The sequence below is a fragment of the Marmota monax genome, unplaced genomic scaffold (assembly GCF_021218885.2).
Source record: "Marmota monax isolate L192 unplaced genomic scaffold, Marmota_monax_Labrador192_F-V1.1 WCK01_AAM20220418_F8-fsc00012, whole genome shotgun sequence".
Lineage (NCBI taxonomy): Eukaryota > Metazoa > Chordata > Mammalia > Rodentia > Sciuridae > Marmota > Marmota monax.
Window position 1 is genome coordinate 34017137 of NW_026695227.1, and position 18371 is coordinate 34035507.

General features: G+C 49.9%; 1 protein-coding gene across 2 annotated transcripts; it reads right to left on the reverse strand.

Annotated features, from left to right (window-relative positions):
* Window positions 1-273: 273 nt before the first annotated feature.
* Map3k12 (mitogen-activated protein kinase kinase kinase 12) lies at window positions 274-17646 on the reverse strand. Of its 2 annotated transcripts, none has more exons than XM_046436064.2 (14): window positions 17445-17646; window positions 6852-7333; window positions 6239-6422; window positions 5862-6053; window positions 5433-5591; window positions 5139-5297; window positions 3657-3765; window positions 3280-3389; window positions 3040-3156; window positions 2784-2921; window positions 2016-2640; window positions 1758-1828; window positions 1408-1667; window positions 274-991 (listed from the first exon to the last, which is right to left on the reverse strand). In XM_046436064.2, the coding sequence occupies exons 2-14, from the start codon at window positions 7294-7296 to the stop codon at window positions 981-983; spliced, it is 2580 nt and encodes an 859-aa protein (XP_046292020.1). In that variant the 5' UTR covers window positions 7297-7333; window positions 17445-17646; the 3' UTR covers window positions 274-980. The 2 variants fall into 2 exon arrangements, with proteins under 2 accessions (XP_046292020.1, XP_046292017.1); XM_046436061.2 differs by having other exon boundaries at window positions 1400-1667; window positions 17445-17642.
* Between the last annotated feature and the right edge of the window lie 725 nt (window positions 17647-18371).

Genomic DNA, 18371 nt, shown 5'->3' on the forward strand with positions numbered 1-18371 from the left:
GACAGGTCCTTGCAAAATTGCCCAGGCTGGCCTTGAATTTACAATGTTCCTGCCTTGATCTCCTGAGTTGCTGGGATTATAGGTGTGTGCCACCGTTCCTGGCCAATAAGAAGAGCTACTTCTGTTTTTGTCATAAAATCACTTAGAAGATTGTACCTGCTGCTATTTGTGCCAGTAATTGTACAAAAATTGACATGATCATTTAGTGAGAAAAGATAACTTCTTCACCAGGTTTGATATCCCATTCATTCATCAAGAAAAACCCTCAACAGCTGGGCCTGCATGGAGTGGTTATATTTCAAGGTTTTTCACAGGGATACAATATGACAGTCCCCACCCCAATCAGGCACCAGGATAAAAAGCAGGGACTTAAACAGCACCCCAGTTCTTCAGCCTGAGCCATCATCACATGCTATCAAGTCTCTCAACCTTCCCCTGGGCCCTAAGCCAGGGGTTGGCAGAGAAAGGGAGGGACAAAGAAATGAGTTACATTGCCACCTGAGAAACCTCAGAAGGGAGGACCCAGCCTTAGTCTCCCTCCTCCCAAGTGCAAAATGTGTAAACAGAGTAAACGGAAAACAGAAAAGTGCAGTCTACATGGTTCCTTCTGCCTCCCAATGTTGGGGGTAAAGATCCTAGTGACAAGCATTGCTTGCTGAACATAAGGAATGGGGTGAAGCAAGAAGGGGCCAGTTTCCCCAGTTTCCACACAGCTCTAGGGCAGTACTTGTCATTCATCTCCACAGCTGCCTGTATCCCTTGACTTTTATCAGGGGTCAGTTCCCCACAAGCCTGACTTAAGCTTGGGACAGCCCCATCTTCCTCTGATTATGTGGCGCATATATATTATTTATATAAATATTTCTCTATATACAGGGAATTAGAGTGACTTTCATGGAGGGAGTGAGGATGGGGGCCGCAAGGCATCAACGCTGTTGGAGTTGTCCAATTCAGTGCTGTCACAGTCTGAGTCCTCAGAATTAGGAGGGCCCTGTGAGGAAGAGTAGAAATGCAGTGAGGTAGAATAGCTCTTGGCATTATAATGATCCCAATAAGGGCAGAATCTAATAGCCAGTGGCTTACTGATTTTATTGCTTCCAGGTTTTAGTTGATCAGGTCATTCTGCAAGGCACCAGACTGCTATTTTCAGGATCCTTCCCTGGCTGCAGTTAATAGTGGCCACACGAGTTGTCACAGACACCATATTATACACGCTCTGTATCATAGGCCTCACATTCTACCATATGGATATTTGCTTTTGGGAGGGGAAGAAACTGGCTCAGAAACTGATGGAGGCTAAATACCTATCTTTCTGGCCTGTACATATATCACCGAAAGCTGTCAAAAATCAGGCTCCTGGTTCTTGTCTGATATCTGGTAGGTTCTGTTCTTAACTTACCTGCTCACCTCTGAGTAGGTCCTGGTGTGGGATGGGCTGGGAGGAAGGATCAGGAACAGCCTCTGAGGCAGGTGGGTCCAGTGGGATTTCTGAACCCTGGGAACACATGTCGTCGGACCTTTCATCTGGCCGTTCATCAGTGTTGGTGCTGCCAACTTCAGGTGTGCCACTGGGGGAAGGCTCACTAGCTGTGCCCTCCTCCCCATCTGATGGATTCTCTGAGCTGAAGGTAGATAGTGATTGGCGCATATTCATGCCCTGAGGCCACCTAAAATGTTAAAGGGTGGGTGTTAATGACTTGTTCTGCCCTTTGCAGCCCTGAAAGCATAGGCCTTTGCCACATAGGATTATCACTCACCTCTGGCTTGAAGTCAGCTCTACTTCACTGTCTACCTCTCCTTCTTCCTCTTCTGAAGAGATTCCTCGTTTCTGTGTGGGAGAAATGAGGGACTGTGATCAAAAAAGGGAAAAAAGTCTTGAATCCAGGATAAGGGAATTTAGTTGCAAAAGATTAGATAGGGAGTTGCCTAAGATTGAGAGCTCAGAATGGGCAATGAGACCTAGAACCAGGGGAGAACAAGGAAAGGGGAAGTATAGAAATCTCCCCATACTTTACCTGACTCCGAGTGACAGCAGCCCTGTAGAGCAGTGCAGCTGGAGTCAAGTGCTGGGACCCAGCCCGGCTTCCTCCCCGGCCCGCTGTCCCTTCCCTTCCAGTTCCCAGCGGCCCTACACCTTCGCCAGGCCCTTCTGGTGGAGGCGGCTCCCCTTTGGCTCCCCCAGGTGACTCAGGGCTGGTGGAACCAGGGGCTGAGCCTTCACTTGGGGGGGTGTCACCGCGGGCTGGAGGTGGTGAGCCAGGATCCCCAGCTCCTCCTGTGGCCCCCCGACCCCGAGCTCCCAGTGCTGCTGACAGCAGGTCTGGGGATGATGAAGACATCTTGCGGAGCAGAAGGTCATGGTGGAGCCCACGGAGGGCAGGAGGGCAAGCCTCCCAAGCTGAGGGTCCTGCTCCTAGGCCCCCTGGGCTTCCTGGTCCTCCAGGTTCATGGGGTGGCACAGCTGCACGAAGCCCAGGGAGGTCCCCACAGCTGCCCTTGGCGCTGGACTTGCGGTGACGTGTCTTGCCACGGCGACTCCGTCCTGGTGAGGGGGGACCCTTAGGACACCCTGGAAGCCCCACGCCACTTAGTGCTGCATCTAGTTTAGGTAGCAAGGACTCTGTCTTCAGGATATCTGGCCTGGTAGGGGAGAATACAAGGCTGTGATTAATGTTTTTACCCACCCAAGGCCGGAGCATTTCCACCCTTCTAAGCAACTGCAGCCTTTTCAGCATCACTCCTGTCATACTCAGAACCTCAATCTTAATGAATTCATGCCCTACCTTTTGCTATGGGGTGACAGTTTCTGTGGCACATTCCTCTTCTTGATGAGTTTCTCCATCGTGTTCCCATGAAGGAGGCCCCGAGAAGGGTGTGGCTTTAGCAGGCCTGGGCATCTCCGTTCTAAAGCTTGTTCTCGCCTAAAGATTCAGATAATTCCTCAGTTGGGCATCTGAATAATGAGGGATCTGTAGGGTCTACAAGTAAGGCAGCTCAGCAGAGGTCAGGCCCTTGGTGTATAAAGGTGGGCAAGGTTACCTGAGCAGCTCCCGCTCCTTGAGTTCCAGCTGCAACATGAGAGCATTCAGTTCCATGTATAGGTTGTTAGCTCTCTCCAATTTCCGTTCATAGTGCTCCCTGATATCCAGGGCATGTCTGAAATGGGCAGATGGGTTCCCCATGGTAAACTGAGTTCATGTGATTTCATGGTGGATCTCAGTCTCTGGGAGCTGGTGGTATCCAGTTCCTGCTGCTGGTAAAATCCCCTCAGTCACATACCTGAGCTCCTCCCTCCTCCTCATTACCAGCTCCTCTTCTAGGCGGTGCAGACAGGTTCCTTCAGACTTGATCTTCTCAAAGTGCAGCTTTACCTCTTCCCGCCACTCTGCCTGGGGGTGGAGAGACAGTGAAGGTTAAGAGTCATCTCTTCACCCAGTTGACCTGAGGTCTCTAGAGGTTGCCTGTGCCACTGCAAATTGTGTTTTCAGAGCAAAAGAGTGGGGCACAAGACAAACCAAGATGGGGTCCCAGTCCTCTATAAGGACTAATATATTGTGTCCAGCCAAGCCTTTTGCTTAGCCTCCCCACCCCACCCAAAGGGCATCATTATTTCTGCAAAGGGGACTTGGATATTCATTTCCCTATCCACAGCACACCTGGGACTTAAAGTAAGTCTCCTGGGGTGTGGAGAGTACGTCAGCTGAGGCAATGTCCAGATGCAGCAGGATCTGTCGGAATGATGGACGATTTCGTGGTTTGCTGTTCCTGAAGGGAATGAAGTTGGGGAAGAAGGGAATTTCAGGGAGGACCAGATAGGAACTAGAACATCCTTTCCTAAGGTGTGTCCTGGAGAACCCAGTCTTAGAATGTACTGTGATGGGGCTGGGGATATAGCTCAGTTGGCAAAGTGCTTGCCTTGCAATCAAGGCCCTGAGTTCAATACCCAGCACCACACAAAATAAATAAATAAATAGCTGGATGGATGGATATAGATAGATAAATAAATGTACTGTGATATAAGAACTCATGGAGATGTCATACACTATCAGCAAGGAAACCTGTTTAACTTCATATTTTCCAATTGTCTACCCCAGTAAAACATTTTTCTGAGAAACACCAATGAAAAAAACAATTTGGTAAATGCCAAGAATCTTCAGGTTAGCGCATGGTAATGCACATCTGTTATCCTTGTGACTTGGGAGGCTGAGACCAGCCTGGGAAACTTAAGACCTCATCTCAAAATAAGCTATGCATGGTGGCGCATGCTTGTAATCCCAGTGGCTCAGGAGGTTGAGGTAGGAGGATTTAAGTTCAAAGCTAGCCTCAGCAACTTAGTGAGGCCCTATCTCAAAATACATTAAAAAAAAGGGCTGGGAGCCGGGTGTGGTGGTGCACACCTGTAATCCTAGCTACTGGGGGGTCAGGGGGACTACAAAATGTGGCTGGAGACTTGGCTCAGTGGTCGAGAGCTCCTGAGTTCAATCCCTGATACCAAAAAAAAAAAAAGGACTGGGGTTGTGGCTTAGTGGTTAAGTGCCCCTGGATTCAATCCCTGGTATCCAAAAATAAATTAATTAAAAAAACACTTGGGACTGTCTTTCAGTTATAGAATGCCCAAGTTCAATCTCTAGTACCACCATCACAATAAAAGATTCAGCTTATCCTCTGGGTTCTGTGGTCATTTAAGTTGTTTTTGTGGTACTGGGTTTAATCCAGAGGTGTTTAACCACTGAGCTATATCCCCAGCACTATCTAATCTATCAATTTTGGTACTAGGAATTGAACCCAGCCATTTTTATTTTGAGAAAGAGTCTCATCACATAAGATCAAGTACCCCAAAGGTCACTCTGCTTAGAAGGCAGTAGAAGCCCAATTCAGATGCAAATTACTCTGTCTTTGAATTTAATGTACCCCTGCAGATTACTGGTCAGTCCAGTATCCCTCAGTTGTGAGTCCCTTAATCCACATTTCAGATACTTGATTCTTAGAGAGCATCATTGGGTAGCTTTGGCCTCCTTTCCCTATTAAGGATTCTGGGCCTGGATGCCTGGGTTCTAGGAGCTAGCTATTCCTCAGCAAAGCTCTCTGGCTTCTCAATTTTCTAGAGTCCAGTTTAGCCCAAACCCAGCCATCCTTACCAGCACTGACGAAGTAAGATTTTGAAGCCATCTGGGCAGCTGGAGGGTACGGGCAGATGGAGACTGTTGCTTCCTACACCCCAGATGATGGCTGAGGAATCTACATCTTTGTAAGGGATCTCACCAGTCAGGAGTTCCCATAGCACCACACCAAAGGACCTGGAGATAAGAGGGTGTATCATTTGGGAAGGTCTCCCTTCAGAGGCCGTGGTTGCCAAAGAATGCCCAAGCCCTGGTGGCACTGCCCCACTTTGTTGGCCACCCACCCTCCTCAGTCCTCATTCTGGCCCTCACCAGATGTCAACCTTCTCAGACACAGGCTCATTGCGGATCACCTCAGGGGCCATCCAGGCTACCGTCCCTGCAAAGGACATCTTGGTGCTCTTGTCACTCAGCTCCTTGGAAGTGCCAAAATCTGAGATCTTCACCACGTCGTCATATGTGATTAGCATGCTGGTAAAAAGTGTAGTCAGCTGGGATCCATGTCCTTCCACATATCCCAACTAACTCTCTAGCAACTTGGCCTTTCTTTTGAACATCTACGGGACACCCAAAGGTGAAAGGTTCACCACAGTCCTTCCAAGATAGAACTGTCACTTGGAAAAGGTTTCTGAGATGGCCACATGCACTTAGGGCAGGATCTAGAAGGAGGGAGAGGGCCACACAGCCTTGGATGGTCCCCTGCATGCGCAGCAATTTCTGCTTGTTTGCAGGCATACTCACTTGGGGGACTTGAGATCTCTGTGGATGATCTTGTGCAGGTGCAGGTAGTTCATGCCTCCGGCAATGCCCATGGACCAGTCAACCAGCAAGGACGGGGTGACAGGGCGGCCAGCCCGCAGCACCTCATATAGCTGGCCCTGGGCGCAGAACTCCATGAGGATGCAGTAGCAGGGCGCCTGGGTACACACACCCCTGGGGGCCAAACACCATAATGTGAAGGCCTCAGGCAGCCCAACATTTACCTCACTTGCACTTGGAACCCTCATTCCCACCCATGCTGTCTGGGGGTCTCCTTTGGGAAGGATGGTTTAGGCCCCACTGCCCATGAGGGTCGCAGGCCTCGGCATAATACTCCCAGCCCCTTCCCTGGACCTCACTTGAAAGTGATGATGTTGGGGTGCTTCAGCTTTCGCAGGTGCTTGATGTCGGTCTCCTTGAGGTCTCGTACTTTCTTCACAGCTACCTCCTCCCCATGGAAGCGCCCCAGGAAGACAGCTCCCTGGGCCCCGGAGCCTACCCACTGCAGGTCCAGGATTTCCTCAAAAGGAACCTCCCAAAGGTCTGTGGGCAGGAGGCACAGTGCCACAAGGCTCAGAAGCTGCACTCAAGGCTTTATGACAAGGCCAGGGACGGGGGACATCATTGAGTTGGCTAAAATGAGTCAAGGGCAAGGCAGAAGGGTAACAAATCAGGCTGAAAAGACATTAGGTCTAGGGGACAGAGAAGGAAATGATTGGGTGGCTTTGAAAGCAGCTGGGGGGCTGGGGTGCAGCTCAATGATAGAGCAGTTGCCCAGCATGTGGGCCCTGGGTTCCACAGCACCACAGACACACAAAAAGTTGGGAAGTTAGGCTAATAGATGGGTGGGGGACTAGGGCTGGGCAGTGGGGAGGGAAGGGGTCTTCTGGGTGATGACTGAAGTATGGGGCTGTCCAACAGATCTCAGACTTAGGGAGACTCGGAGAGAGCTCAGACAGGGACCTGGCCTACCTTCCTGCTGCTGCTTGTGTTCCGTGGAGTAGGCTTTGCCAATCATGGTCCAGACTGGGCGCAGGCAGCCGAAGAGGCCTTCAAGGAAGCCACTGCCACTCTGGCACTGTAGCCGCACCTCGTCAGCTCGTACTCTAGATGCCCGACTCTCAGGTGATCCAGTGGCTCCTCCCGAACCCCCTGTTTCCTGCTCATGTAGCTGCAGGACACTATTGGCAAAAGGCTCAGGAGGTGGCTCTCCACCTGGGGAGGGGCTGGGCCCACCTGCGCCCTGTCCACCAAGAGGCACTACATCACGAAGTACACACTGGGTGGGTGTCAGGTCCTTCTCAGGGGTGCAGTCTGAAGTGTCTGGGTCCAGCTTGCGCATGGAAGCCTCACTTAGGGTAGACACGAAGCCCCCAAAAGAAGGGGAGGGTGTGCGGGTCTCATGGAGGCAGGCCATAGCCTCTGGGCCCCGATGTGGTGCTGAGCAGCGGGCCCTGTGGGAATGAAGGAGGAAGGGGCTATCAAAGCCACAGGCGCAGCTCCAAAAGCTTGGGCTAAGAAGCTGGGCTAGCAATAGCTCACTGAAGGCAACACTTGAGTTTTCCGTGAGGTACCCATCAGAGGACACCCAACACGCTTGGGCTTCTTCTTAGGTATCAGTAGTGCAAGCAATACTGTGATATATGGGTAACACACTTGAGTATCATTCTCAGGTAGACACAAGTAACAGACCCACCCACACACTGGCAATATTTATTTATTTATTTTTGTGGTGCTGGGGATTGAACTCCAGGCCTTGTACATGCTAAGCAAGCACTTGATTACTGAGCCACATCCCCAGCCCCTTAAAATATGTCTCAAACTTGCTGGGTGATACACACCTGTAATCCAAGTGGCAGGAGGATCACAAGTTCAAAGTCAGCCTCAGAAACTTAGTGAAACCCTAGGTAACTTAGCTAGGCCCTGTCTCAAAATAAAAAATAAAAAGGGATGTGGCAGGGCTGGGGATGTGGCTCAGCAGTAGAGCGCTTGCCTAGCATGTGCGAGGCCCTGGGTTTGATATATAAAGGGATGTGGCTCAGTGGTTAAGTGCCTCCTGAGTTCAATCCCTGGTACCATAAATAAATAAATAAATAAGATCTCAAATTCATGTATAAGGCTAGGTTACTGCTCTACACTAGAATGCTTAGCTGGATTCAAACCCAGAACCACAGAAATGAAAACAACAAAAAACCTTAGGAATCACAAGTAACAAGTCTAGTTTCCCTTCTCCCTGTACAACTATTGGAATTCACTCCTGCAGTACCTATTTCACCTGAGGCTCACTGGTGCCAACAGATATGAGGGTCTCTAAGGCACCTTTACTTTGATTCTCAATCTCAAGCCTGCAGTGGTAACATAACTAGACTTCCTTCATGTTGAAGTGTACACACGTGAGATTGATAGACTTTCTAATTGGCCACCCTCGGAAAATGTTTCTAGACCTCATGATCAAGAACTTTCAGACAATACCAATGAGGCCCCCTCAGGAACATTAACTCAGATAAAAGCCTTAGCCTAAGACACACTAAGGGCTCACAACAGAACCCTTTGCTTAGGTGTTTACAGGTATACAACCAAGGTCTTTCACCTTGTAAGTGAAAGCTAACAGCTCCACTATCACCCAGCACAACTGGCAAAAAAAGGTAGAACCATCCAGTAGTGAGGCACAAGCTGTGTTAGGACAAGCTATGGCCTGTTGCAGAATCATCTTGAGCCATTCCCATCAACAGCTGCTCTCCAGGGCTCAAAGGACACTGTCTTATCTCTTCCTTGTTTCCCCATCCCCAGCTCTCCAAACCAAGATCCAATTTTCCAGGACAAGGAGATTTATCCCAATTCATAGCTGGCTGTTATTTAAAAACCAATCATTGCGAAGCCAGGTGCAGTGGTGCACACCTGCAATCTCAGTAGCTTGGGAGGCTGAGGCAGGAGGATCGCCTCAACAAAGCCAGCCTCAACAAAGGTGAGGTGCTTAGCAGTTCAGTGACACCCTGTCTCTAAATAAAATACAAAATAGGGTTGGAGATGTGGCTCAGTGGACTGAGGGCCCCTGAATTCAATATCTAGTACCATCCTGCCCCCAAATCATTGCCAGGTGCAGTGGCACATGGGTGTATTCCCAGCAACTTAGGAGGCTAAGGCAGGAGGGCTGTGAGTTCAAGGACAGCCTAGGCAACTTATGGAGACCCTATCTCAAAAAAATATATATATATTACTGGGGATGTAGCTCATTATGACCTCAGGGAAGCTATAGTTGGGCCTTAGTTTCTCCATCTACACAGAAGGGTGAACTGGCTATCACCGGGGCACAGCAAACTCTCCAGCCTTTACCAGAATTGTCCTACACCCACTCCACCCACTCCAGGACCCCTTAAGGATACCAGGAGTCATCCTGGTCTCCTATCTCCACATCTAGTCATCAAATCCTGAGACTGCTGAAAACAAGAATTCCACTGTCCCTCACCTAGGTCTTTCCAGGAGCCCCTGTGGTAGTCTCCTAGAAATAACTATTTTACCTTCTGAATCACAGTGGAGGGGAGTGGCAGGGATCTACACATGCAAAAGGACTCAGGGATGAAGTTGCAGATATATAAGGAAGCTATTGGTGGGGGACCGGGGAACCCAGGGAGAATGATAGTCTTAGCTCTTCAAGCACAATTTTCAGGTCTCTCTGTCCTTTTAAGGGGAGACTGGGAATTTTACCCAATATAGAGGCACTTTGCTAGTGGGCTACAGCCCCAGCCTCTCCCCTCCTTTTTTTTTTTTTTTTTTTTTTACACAAGATCTAAGTTGCTGAGACTGGTCTTGAACTTGATCATGCTCCTCTTGCCTCAGCCACCTGAGTCCCTGGGATTTCAGGTCTGCACCACTGGTGATTCCTGGCTCAGGTCATTCTTTTTAACTAGTATCTTTGAAAAGCTGCCACAATGTCATTCTATTCTTTCTATTCCCACTGTTGCCTTAGTTCAAGCTTCATTAACTGACATCACCTGGCCTAACTCTTAAGTTGGCTCCAAGTCCTCCCTGTCCTTTCTCCAGAAGGATCTAAGAAATATCTAGAACATACACTCCATGCTATACCCAAGCACCTCTCTCCCACCTCACCACTACTAATGATGTTGGTACCCAAATCATGTAGAACCAACCTGACACCATGTTACATCAAACTTTTGATCCAGGGCACCCAATTACAATGGCTACTATTATGAAGCTCAAACTGTGCCTGAGGCTTATTCTGCCCAGAAGGTGTTTGTCATCACTTTTTGACTTCCGAGTCTCAGGTCATCCTGGAAGTCTGTACGACCAGACCCTCTTAAGTGAATGCCTCTTTTGGGCTAGCACAGCCCCGTGTGCTTCCTCCATCATGGCTCCCATGTGAAAGCATTCCATGGTCAGGCGCCTAGTTCCTTTGAGAGCCTGGACTGTTGTAAAGCAACGACTTCGCGGTATTCTTCAGCCTGGGACAACAACTGCTCCACCCACTCCAGGACCCTTTAAGGCTAGCACACGCAACTAACGCCATAAAGTGATGCTCCCTTAATCTTCACATTGGCTCATCAAAGAAGGTACTATGGTCCTCTTATTTTCTTGAGAAAACATGAGGTCCAGAAGTGGAAATTATTGTCACATTCGGCTTCTGAATCGCCTACACATCCCACGAGATATCTGCAGTTCAAGAGCGAAGGTGATTGTAATGTAATGCAAGTTACAGTCAAGCGCAGGCCGGGCAGGTGCCAATACACCCGAGAATCCAGCCCTGGAGGATCCGAGGGCTTTCACCTCCCACGCCTGGGCTTCGCTTCGGGACTACCCAGAACCAGGGCTGGGGATCTAGGGGAAGTGCAGGGCCCGCCCACTGGACAATCAGGCCACCGGTGACAGATTCCAGAAGCCCAAGTCGGAGAGGAAGGGGTTACGACCACGGACCCCTTCCCCCGCCCGACCTCTTTCCCGGTTGTCACGTGGCTTGTGGCGGGGGGGGGGGGGGGGGGGCCAGGGTCCGGGTGGGGAGAGGGGGACCACGGACCGAGGGAAGCGCTGGGCGCTGCGGCGTAACCATGACGACTGGGCTCCAGGCGGCTCGTGAAGTCACCAGGACAAGATTAGCCCAGGGTCACGTGAAAGCGACACAGGGCGGAACCGCGCGTCTGAGCCCCGCCCCTGACCTGGGCAAGCGCAAGTGGCTGGTTGCCCGGATGGGGCTGCAGGCACTGCAGGTGCGGACCTGAACCCTGCGGTCTGCCGCCTATGTTCCCCTCCTCCGACCTCATCTGCTTTAAGATCTTCAGCTGGGCAACGGGTGGAGGGAAAGCGGTTGGTTGAAGGGAAAGGACTCTTGTGGTTGGCACTGGGGTGCAGTGGCACATAGAAGGAAAACAGGAAATGGAGAGATGACAGGACACAGGGTGAAAGGCACAGCCAGAGGGAGTAGCCAAGAGATGCTGAGACCAACAGCGTGAAGTTCAAGGTGGACAAACTGAAAAGCTGTCTCCCCTCACGATCCCTCTCCACTAAGGATCAACCCAGGGCCGCAGGCATGCTAGGCAAATGCTCTACTTCTGAGCTACACTCCCAGATCCTTTTTAATAAAATTTTGAGGCAGGGTCTAAGTTGCTGTGGCTGACCTCGAACTTGGGATCCTCCTGCCTCAGCCTTCCAAGTAGCTGGGATTGCAGGTCCGAGTGCCCACCCAAAGGCGCCAAAATGGAGATGAGATGGTACCAAAACCCAGAGATAATGGGTCCCTTCCCACTTAGTTTCCTATTTAGAAGCTGAGCTTTTGAGTAACACAAGAGCTGGCTTTTTGAAGGAATTTTTCACCCTTCATCTGGTTGTTTAAGCCTAGAGAAGGTGACATGCTCAGAGACACTTGCAGCCCGGCCTCCCTCCAATTCACCAGGCTTCCCCAGAGGCCCCTTTGGTATCCATGGCCAGCAGCTGGGGAGAAGAGGGAAGCCATTTCACCTGTTTGTCTTTTAGGGCACTGTAGAGGTAGGAGATGGTACGAGAGAAAGATAGGGAATCTAGCCAAGTTCAATCCACCCCATCCCCTTTCTCAGGATAATGACAGCTCTTCCAGATGATTTGCAGAAGGGGTAAAGTTGAGGCCCCAAGGGGCCATAGTAAACTGGAGATTTCTCCCAGTAAACTGCCCCTTCCTTGCCATTTCCTTTATTCCTGATCTGCCAGCTGTGTCCCACTGCCCCTGAGCTGGGCCTTGGCACCAGGGCTTTGGGGGATATTATGACTTGGAGCTCCTAGCCTAGACATTTGGTCACCATAGGGGAAGGGACTTATCTCCCTGGCCATCAATTATGCAGAGCATGGGGAGCAGGGTAGAGATTTGATAGGAGGGGTAGTATCCCTATCAGTCATCCTATCAACCATATTTACTAAGTGTTGACTTGTGCATCTGCTGCAGACTAAGGGGAGAGAGTGGTCTCTGGGCTATATTTCTGCCAGAGAAGGCAGCTCTGTGGATACCCCCACAGGCTTTCATTCAGGATCAGGTGGGAGGTCTCTGCTTTGATGGTGGTCCCTAGAGTGCCCCATACGGAGGCCACAGGGTGTGACCACCATGTCCTCCAGGGTTCTCTGAGATGAAGGAGGCCTATTGTGAGTCTTTCAAATTCTCTCTAGCTTCTTTTTCTAACAGAAGAAACAACACAGCTGCTTACTGGGATTCTTGGGGGCTTACTTCAGAGGCATGGCCATCTGCTTAAGTCTTGTGGTGTCGCCCTAGACACTTTCTACAGTCCCAGACCTCATTTTCCACTTAAGAAAAGGAGGAAGCTTCCACTTCTCTCTTGAGTGGGAGTGAGAAGGGGGGTTTTCAAGGGGAGAGGAGGCCAGTGGCTTTGGAATCCTGGTTCTGCCCCAAACCCTGACAAGATAAAGGCCTGATGGATACCAGTCATGCCTCCTATCTACCTGGCTGCAGCTTTTTATTTTCCTTTTGACAGGATCCATTTTCATGGCCCTAGAGTTCTTAGATGGAAAGAAGTCCAGCTTTTCTAAGCATCCTCATAAAATGTAAATGCCTTCTTTATTTTAATATTTATTTTTTAGTTTGTAGTTAGACACAATACCTTTGTTTTATTTATTTTTATGTGGTGCTGAGGATTGAACCCAGGGCCTCGCATGTACTAGACGAGTGCTCTACTATTGAGCTACAACCCCAGCCCCTTTAAATGCCTTCTTGAGATGCTGATAAAAATGAGCTCACCCCTACATCCAGGTCCTCAGCCTTTTACAAGTCAAGCCCCTGATATCCTTGCTGGTACACTTCTCCTAGTAAGGTGGCAGTGAGGGTGCTGAGGGAGAACAGTACTGTTTAGGACAAAAGAACTGACTTTGGATTTGGAGAGCTCAGAGCTAGAACTCTACTTCTGCCACTGAAAGCTTAAAGAATGTGGTCTCTGGACTCCCAATCCCACCTTAAGGGATGGCGGGAGTACAGTGAGCTGGTGCAGCCTCCTGACCTTGTCTTCCTGGTTGACTGGATACCAGGTCTTTCTCTTTGGGTTCTTGAGAAGCCATGTCTTCTGTATGACCAGAAAAAGGGAGACTTGGTCTCTGATCTTTTGCTTCCCAGGATCAATCATGATTTCAGGATCCAGTGGAACCACGTCACAATGTCAGCCACTGTGCTAAAGCCCCCAGTTATGCCACTGTTAGGTCCTTTTCCCTTCTTGCACACTGTCAGGGAGGCCTGGTGTTCCGCACGCATCTTTACTCTCTAGCCAGGTCTCTTAGGGATCTGTTCTCCTAAGAAGCTGTACCAGGAAGACCCTCCCTTCCATTGATGGTGTGCCAGGATCACCCCTCAGCCTTACACACGGAGATCTGAGGGGTAGGGGAGGGTAGGAGCAGGGTGGGATGAGCCACAGGGTCCCTCCTTCAGGATTTCTGGTAGACCTAGAAGAAGCTGAGTATATTTTATTTTTTGGTACTGGCGATTCAACCCAGGGGCACTTTATGACTGAGCTACATCCCCAGTCCTTTGTTCTTTTTTTTTTTTTTTTTTTTTGAGCTTGTTTCCCTAAGGTACTGAGGCTGGCTTTGAACTTGAGATCTTCCTGCCTTAGCTTCCCAAGAAGGTGGGATTTCAGGGATGTGCACACAGCAGAAGCGCATTTCATTTCAACACACTGTTCCTGAGCTGGAAGTGCATTAAAAAAAAAAATCTGGGCTTGGGGTAAAACTCAGTGGTAGAGTGCTTTTTTAGTATTTATGAGGACTTGGGTTTGATTCCCAGCAATATAAAACCCCAAACAGAAAACAAACTAAAAGATAGATATTGAGGTTTAACACAAGGTAGGTAGAATCATGGATGTTTTAATTTTCTTCTTTTAGATTATCTGAGTTTTCTAGTATTTCAGGAATAACTTTTGAATTGCTTTTAAAATGAGACATAAACTTTATTCTAAATTGCAAAAGAAAAAATAAAATAAAATTGATGGAGTGCTCATTCACTTCTATCCCCTTGCTTAGGAACATTATGCTATCGAGAGAGAGATGGCAAACCTCAGAAACAGAGGTCTGCTGAGATTTTACCTCTACTCTTGACTAGTTGGGTGACCTGTTCTATGAGACATTATTGTTTTATTATTATTTTGGTATCAGGGGTGCTTAACCACTGAGCTGCATCCCCTGCCCTTTTTATATTTTATTAGAGACAGGGTCTTGCTGTGTTGTTCAGGGCCTCCCTAAGATGCTGAGGCTGGCTTTGAACTCACAATTCTCCTGCCTCACCCTCCCAAGTGCTAGAGTATGAGACTTTCTAAAAAAAAATTATTTATTTATTTTTTATGTGATGTTGAGGTTTGAACCCAGGGCCTCAAGTGTGTGAGGCAAGCACTCTACCACTGAGCTACAGCCTCAGCCCAGCCTACAACCTCAGCCCAGGAGTATGAGATTTTTTAAGAGGTCTATTTCTTCATCTCTAGATAGGGACAGGGTACCTATGTTACACACTCGTGATGGGTGTGAACACAGGCTCTGAGCCAGACAGACCTGGGTTCAAATCCTAGGTTTTGCCACACACCAACACACCAGCATTTTTTTTTTGGAAGTGCTTGGGATTGAACCCAGGCAGGGCCTTGTGCATGTGAGGCAATCACTCTACCAACTGAGCTATATCCTTAGCTCCTACACACAGCCTTTTGACTTTGAATAAAAAAGTTTGTTTCCTTATCCCTAAAGTAGAGATGACAATAACACTATCTTTTTGTGAGCATTATTGAGGTAATCAAGTTGTTGGCTCAGTACTTAGTATATGGGAAGCTCTCTATAAACAGCAGTCATGTGGACAGGTCTAAAATGAAGTAGTAGGGGGCTGGGGATGTGGCTCAAGCGGTAGCGCTCTCGCCTGGCATGCGTGCGGCCCCGGGTTCGATCCTCAGCACCACCACATACAAACAAAGATGTTGTGTCTGCCAAAAATTAAAAAAATATATATAAAAAAAATTTAAAAAAATAAAATGAAGTAGTAGGTTTTTAAAATCAATGTGATTTCCTTCCCTTTTTTCCTTCTTTTCTTCCCCAAAAAGAGGCAGTAGAGAAGGTACAGGTGGAAAGGGTGGTATAGAAACAAGAGGAGAAAAAAAGAAGCGTAAAAAAAAGAATCAGCCAGGACTAGTGGCACAGGTCTGATATTCCAGCAGCTCAGGAGGCTAAGGCAGAGGACTGTGAGTTCAAAGCCAGCCTCAGCAACTTAGTGAGACACTTAGCAATTCAGTGAGACCTTGTCTCTAAGGAAAATGTAAAAAAGGGCTGGGTATGTGGCTCAGGGTTAAGCACCTCTGGGTTCAATCCCCAGTACAAACAAACAAACAACAACAACAAAACCCAAAGGGCAAAGGTTCTCTCCTCAAAGGTCCTTAGATCCCTCTGGAATAGTGTCACTGCTTCCTCAACACACACACAGGACCCCAATCCTATTGTGAGCAAATGATCCAGACAGATGGTCAGTGGCCAACCCCTCCTGAAGCCCCAGAGTCCTCTCTGCTGCAGTTTAACACTGTCCTCCTCCTGTCCCAGCAAAGACTCCCCAAACAGCTGGCTCACTAATCCAAACCCCTTCTTCTTCCCCATGAAGGGACTGATTTAGGGTGATGGGTACTAGAACTTAGTGCTCTCTTCCTGGCAATGCCAGACTCTACCACCTCACTACCACCAGAAGAACTAGGGAACAGCAATGGGTTTTTATAAGGGTTCTGCCATCCTCAATTGTGAGGAAGTTTAGGAAATCCCAAGCTACTTCCAGAAACTTCTTGTCCCCTGTCCCCATAACTAGTTTCATAAAGGGATGACCACTTATTTGCGTGTTTTCATGTTTGCTGGGGTCAACAATGTAAGTGAACAGATGAGTGGGAGGCTGGAGAGGGCAGCCACCTCTTCACCCTTGAGTGTTGAGACATGAGGGAGCAAGGTCTTTAGCTCAGAGAAACTTCAGTGTCCTGACAGGAAGGCTCAGGAGGCATTTGGGCCCAAACCTTTTTGAATCCCTTCTGGTTTTAATTTGGTATGACCCTCTGGCTGAAAACCAGAGCTCCCAGGGTGATAGACACTTCCCTGAGAGTTGGAAGGGAAAGAGTATTTAGAGGGAGGCAGCAACTGTGGCTGAAGAGGACTCTGGGTTGGGTGGAGAGACCTAGTGTGCATTCCCTCTTTGACTGAAATCCAAAGAGGTAGCAGAGAAGGGAGCTAAAAGGTGGGACTCCTCCCTTAATTCAAAGGGACAGCTATTTCCTCCCATTGCCTATGGGGTCTTGATCTCTTTTCTTCCCTCTGATCATTCAAGGCCATGGTTGTCAGCAAGTTTTAACTCTATAGAGAGAATTTTTGCTCATTCTCAAGCCAAGGAATTTGAGGGGTGTAGGAGGGAAAAGGAGTTTCTCCATGGGCCTGACCTGGGGAAATGAGTTAGGGGAGCCAGAGGATGGGGAGAGAGAGGAAAGAGAAAGCCACATATGAGTGGGGGAGGGAAGGATGCAACAGCTGGATGGAGAGGAATGCTACAGCTGGAGGGGACTAGGGGCATCACAGGTGGAAGGTAAGGGGGTCCATTGCCAGGCCATCAGGAACAGGTGCTGCCTGTAATCTTCAGGTGGAGCCTGCTAGTTGTACGTGTGGGGGAGGGGAAATACGGTGGGCACACCAGCCTTGCCCTTCCTTCTCTTCCCTGGAAGGAGCCAAACTCCCCCTCCGCCTTCCTTCTCCCATCTTGAGGGTGAGTGAGAGAAGAGGCTGTTCTCTTGCCTGCAGTCCTTTAAGTCTGTCCCTCCACCCCCATACATCCTTCACAGCCCTGGAGGCCCTTCCTCTCCAAGCTGGGCCGCGGCATCCCTCAGCTCCGTTCTCCTCCTTCCCATCCCCACTGGCGTCGGGTCCAGGTCCCCAGTTCTCCATCCCCACAGCCTCACCATCTCCGCGTCACCTCCTCCCCCACCATGCCACATCTGCATCCCTACCCTCCCTCCACACCCGAGTCCCAGGACCCGGACCCATCCTTGCACCCCCCCCCCCCCCCCCCCCCCGCCAACTCGGCCAGGCTCTCACCTCGGGGGCTCCGCGGCCGCAGCACAAAAGGCGGCGCTGCTGCAGCTCCGCTCCGGATGCTGCTCCCGCCTCCTCCTCCTTCTCCACCTCCTTCCCTCCTCCCCCCGCTGCCCTCGACCGGACCGGGGGCGCTGTCACAAGCGATGCTCGTGTGGTGTCCAGGTGCACCGGCGTCAGCCTCAGCTTTCCGCCCCCATCTCCTACCCTTAGCCCGGTCCCCACTCGGCTTGAACTCCCGCTCCTTCAAGGCCCCCGCCCCTGGCCCCCCGGGACGGACACGCCCTGAGCGGGGGATGCTGCGCTGGAGCCGCCGGCCTCTTAAAGGAGCCCGCTGCTGCCATCCGGCGCGCTCCAGGCCCGTCCCTGGGCCCCACGCCTCCTTGCTGACGGTGTCTTACAGCAGTTACACTTCGGGCCTTATGTTGATTCCGTAGGAACCTCCTATGGTCCGTCTTATGGACTCCTTCCTGTTCCCTGAGAGAGCAGCCCCTCAAATGGTATTCTCAGCACTCTGACATTGCTCCCCCCGTCATACCGATCTTGCCAGTTCTGCTTCTCTTGATTGTCACCGCTCGTTTTCCAGTTTCACCCAATTGGAATCCACTCAGCTGTAGGCCCCATCCCCCTCAGTGTTCCTGGTTGACCCCTCACCATTCCAAGATTCCTCTGTGCATACCTCCTTGCCGCCCCCCCCCCCCCCCCGCTGCCTCCAACCTTAGAGCAAGGCAACTATTCCCTGACCTATTCTCAAAACGCTCATCGGAATCAGACATTTTTTGTGATACCTCTTTCTCCAAGGTCACAAGATTTCCCCTGTATCTTTCAGTCAGTGCTTGCGAAGACTTTGGGGAAGGAGTGGGTCTTTGGGAGCCAAAAGTATATTTTCTGCTCTGCACCCAGAGACTCAAATCTCAGGGCAGAGGGAAT

What these genes read in the sequence shown, in the direction of transcription:
- Map3k12 (XM_046436061.2), bottom strand. Translation starts at nt 7,296, where the DNA reads ATGGCCTGCCTCCATGAGACCCGCACACCCTCCCCTTCTTTTGGGGGC. An exon ending in ACACAAGCAGCAGCAGGAAG is followed by an intron (nt 6,423 to 6,851) that starts GTAGGCCAGGTC and finishes TCCTGCCCACAG; the next exon opens with ACCTTTGGGAGGTTCCTTTT. An exon ending in AAGGAGCGGGAGCTGCTCAG is followed by an intron (nt 2,922 to 3,039) that starts GTAACCTTGCCC and finishes CTGAATCTTTAG; the next exon opens with GCGAGAACAAGCTTTAGAAC.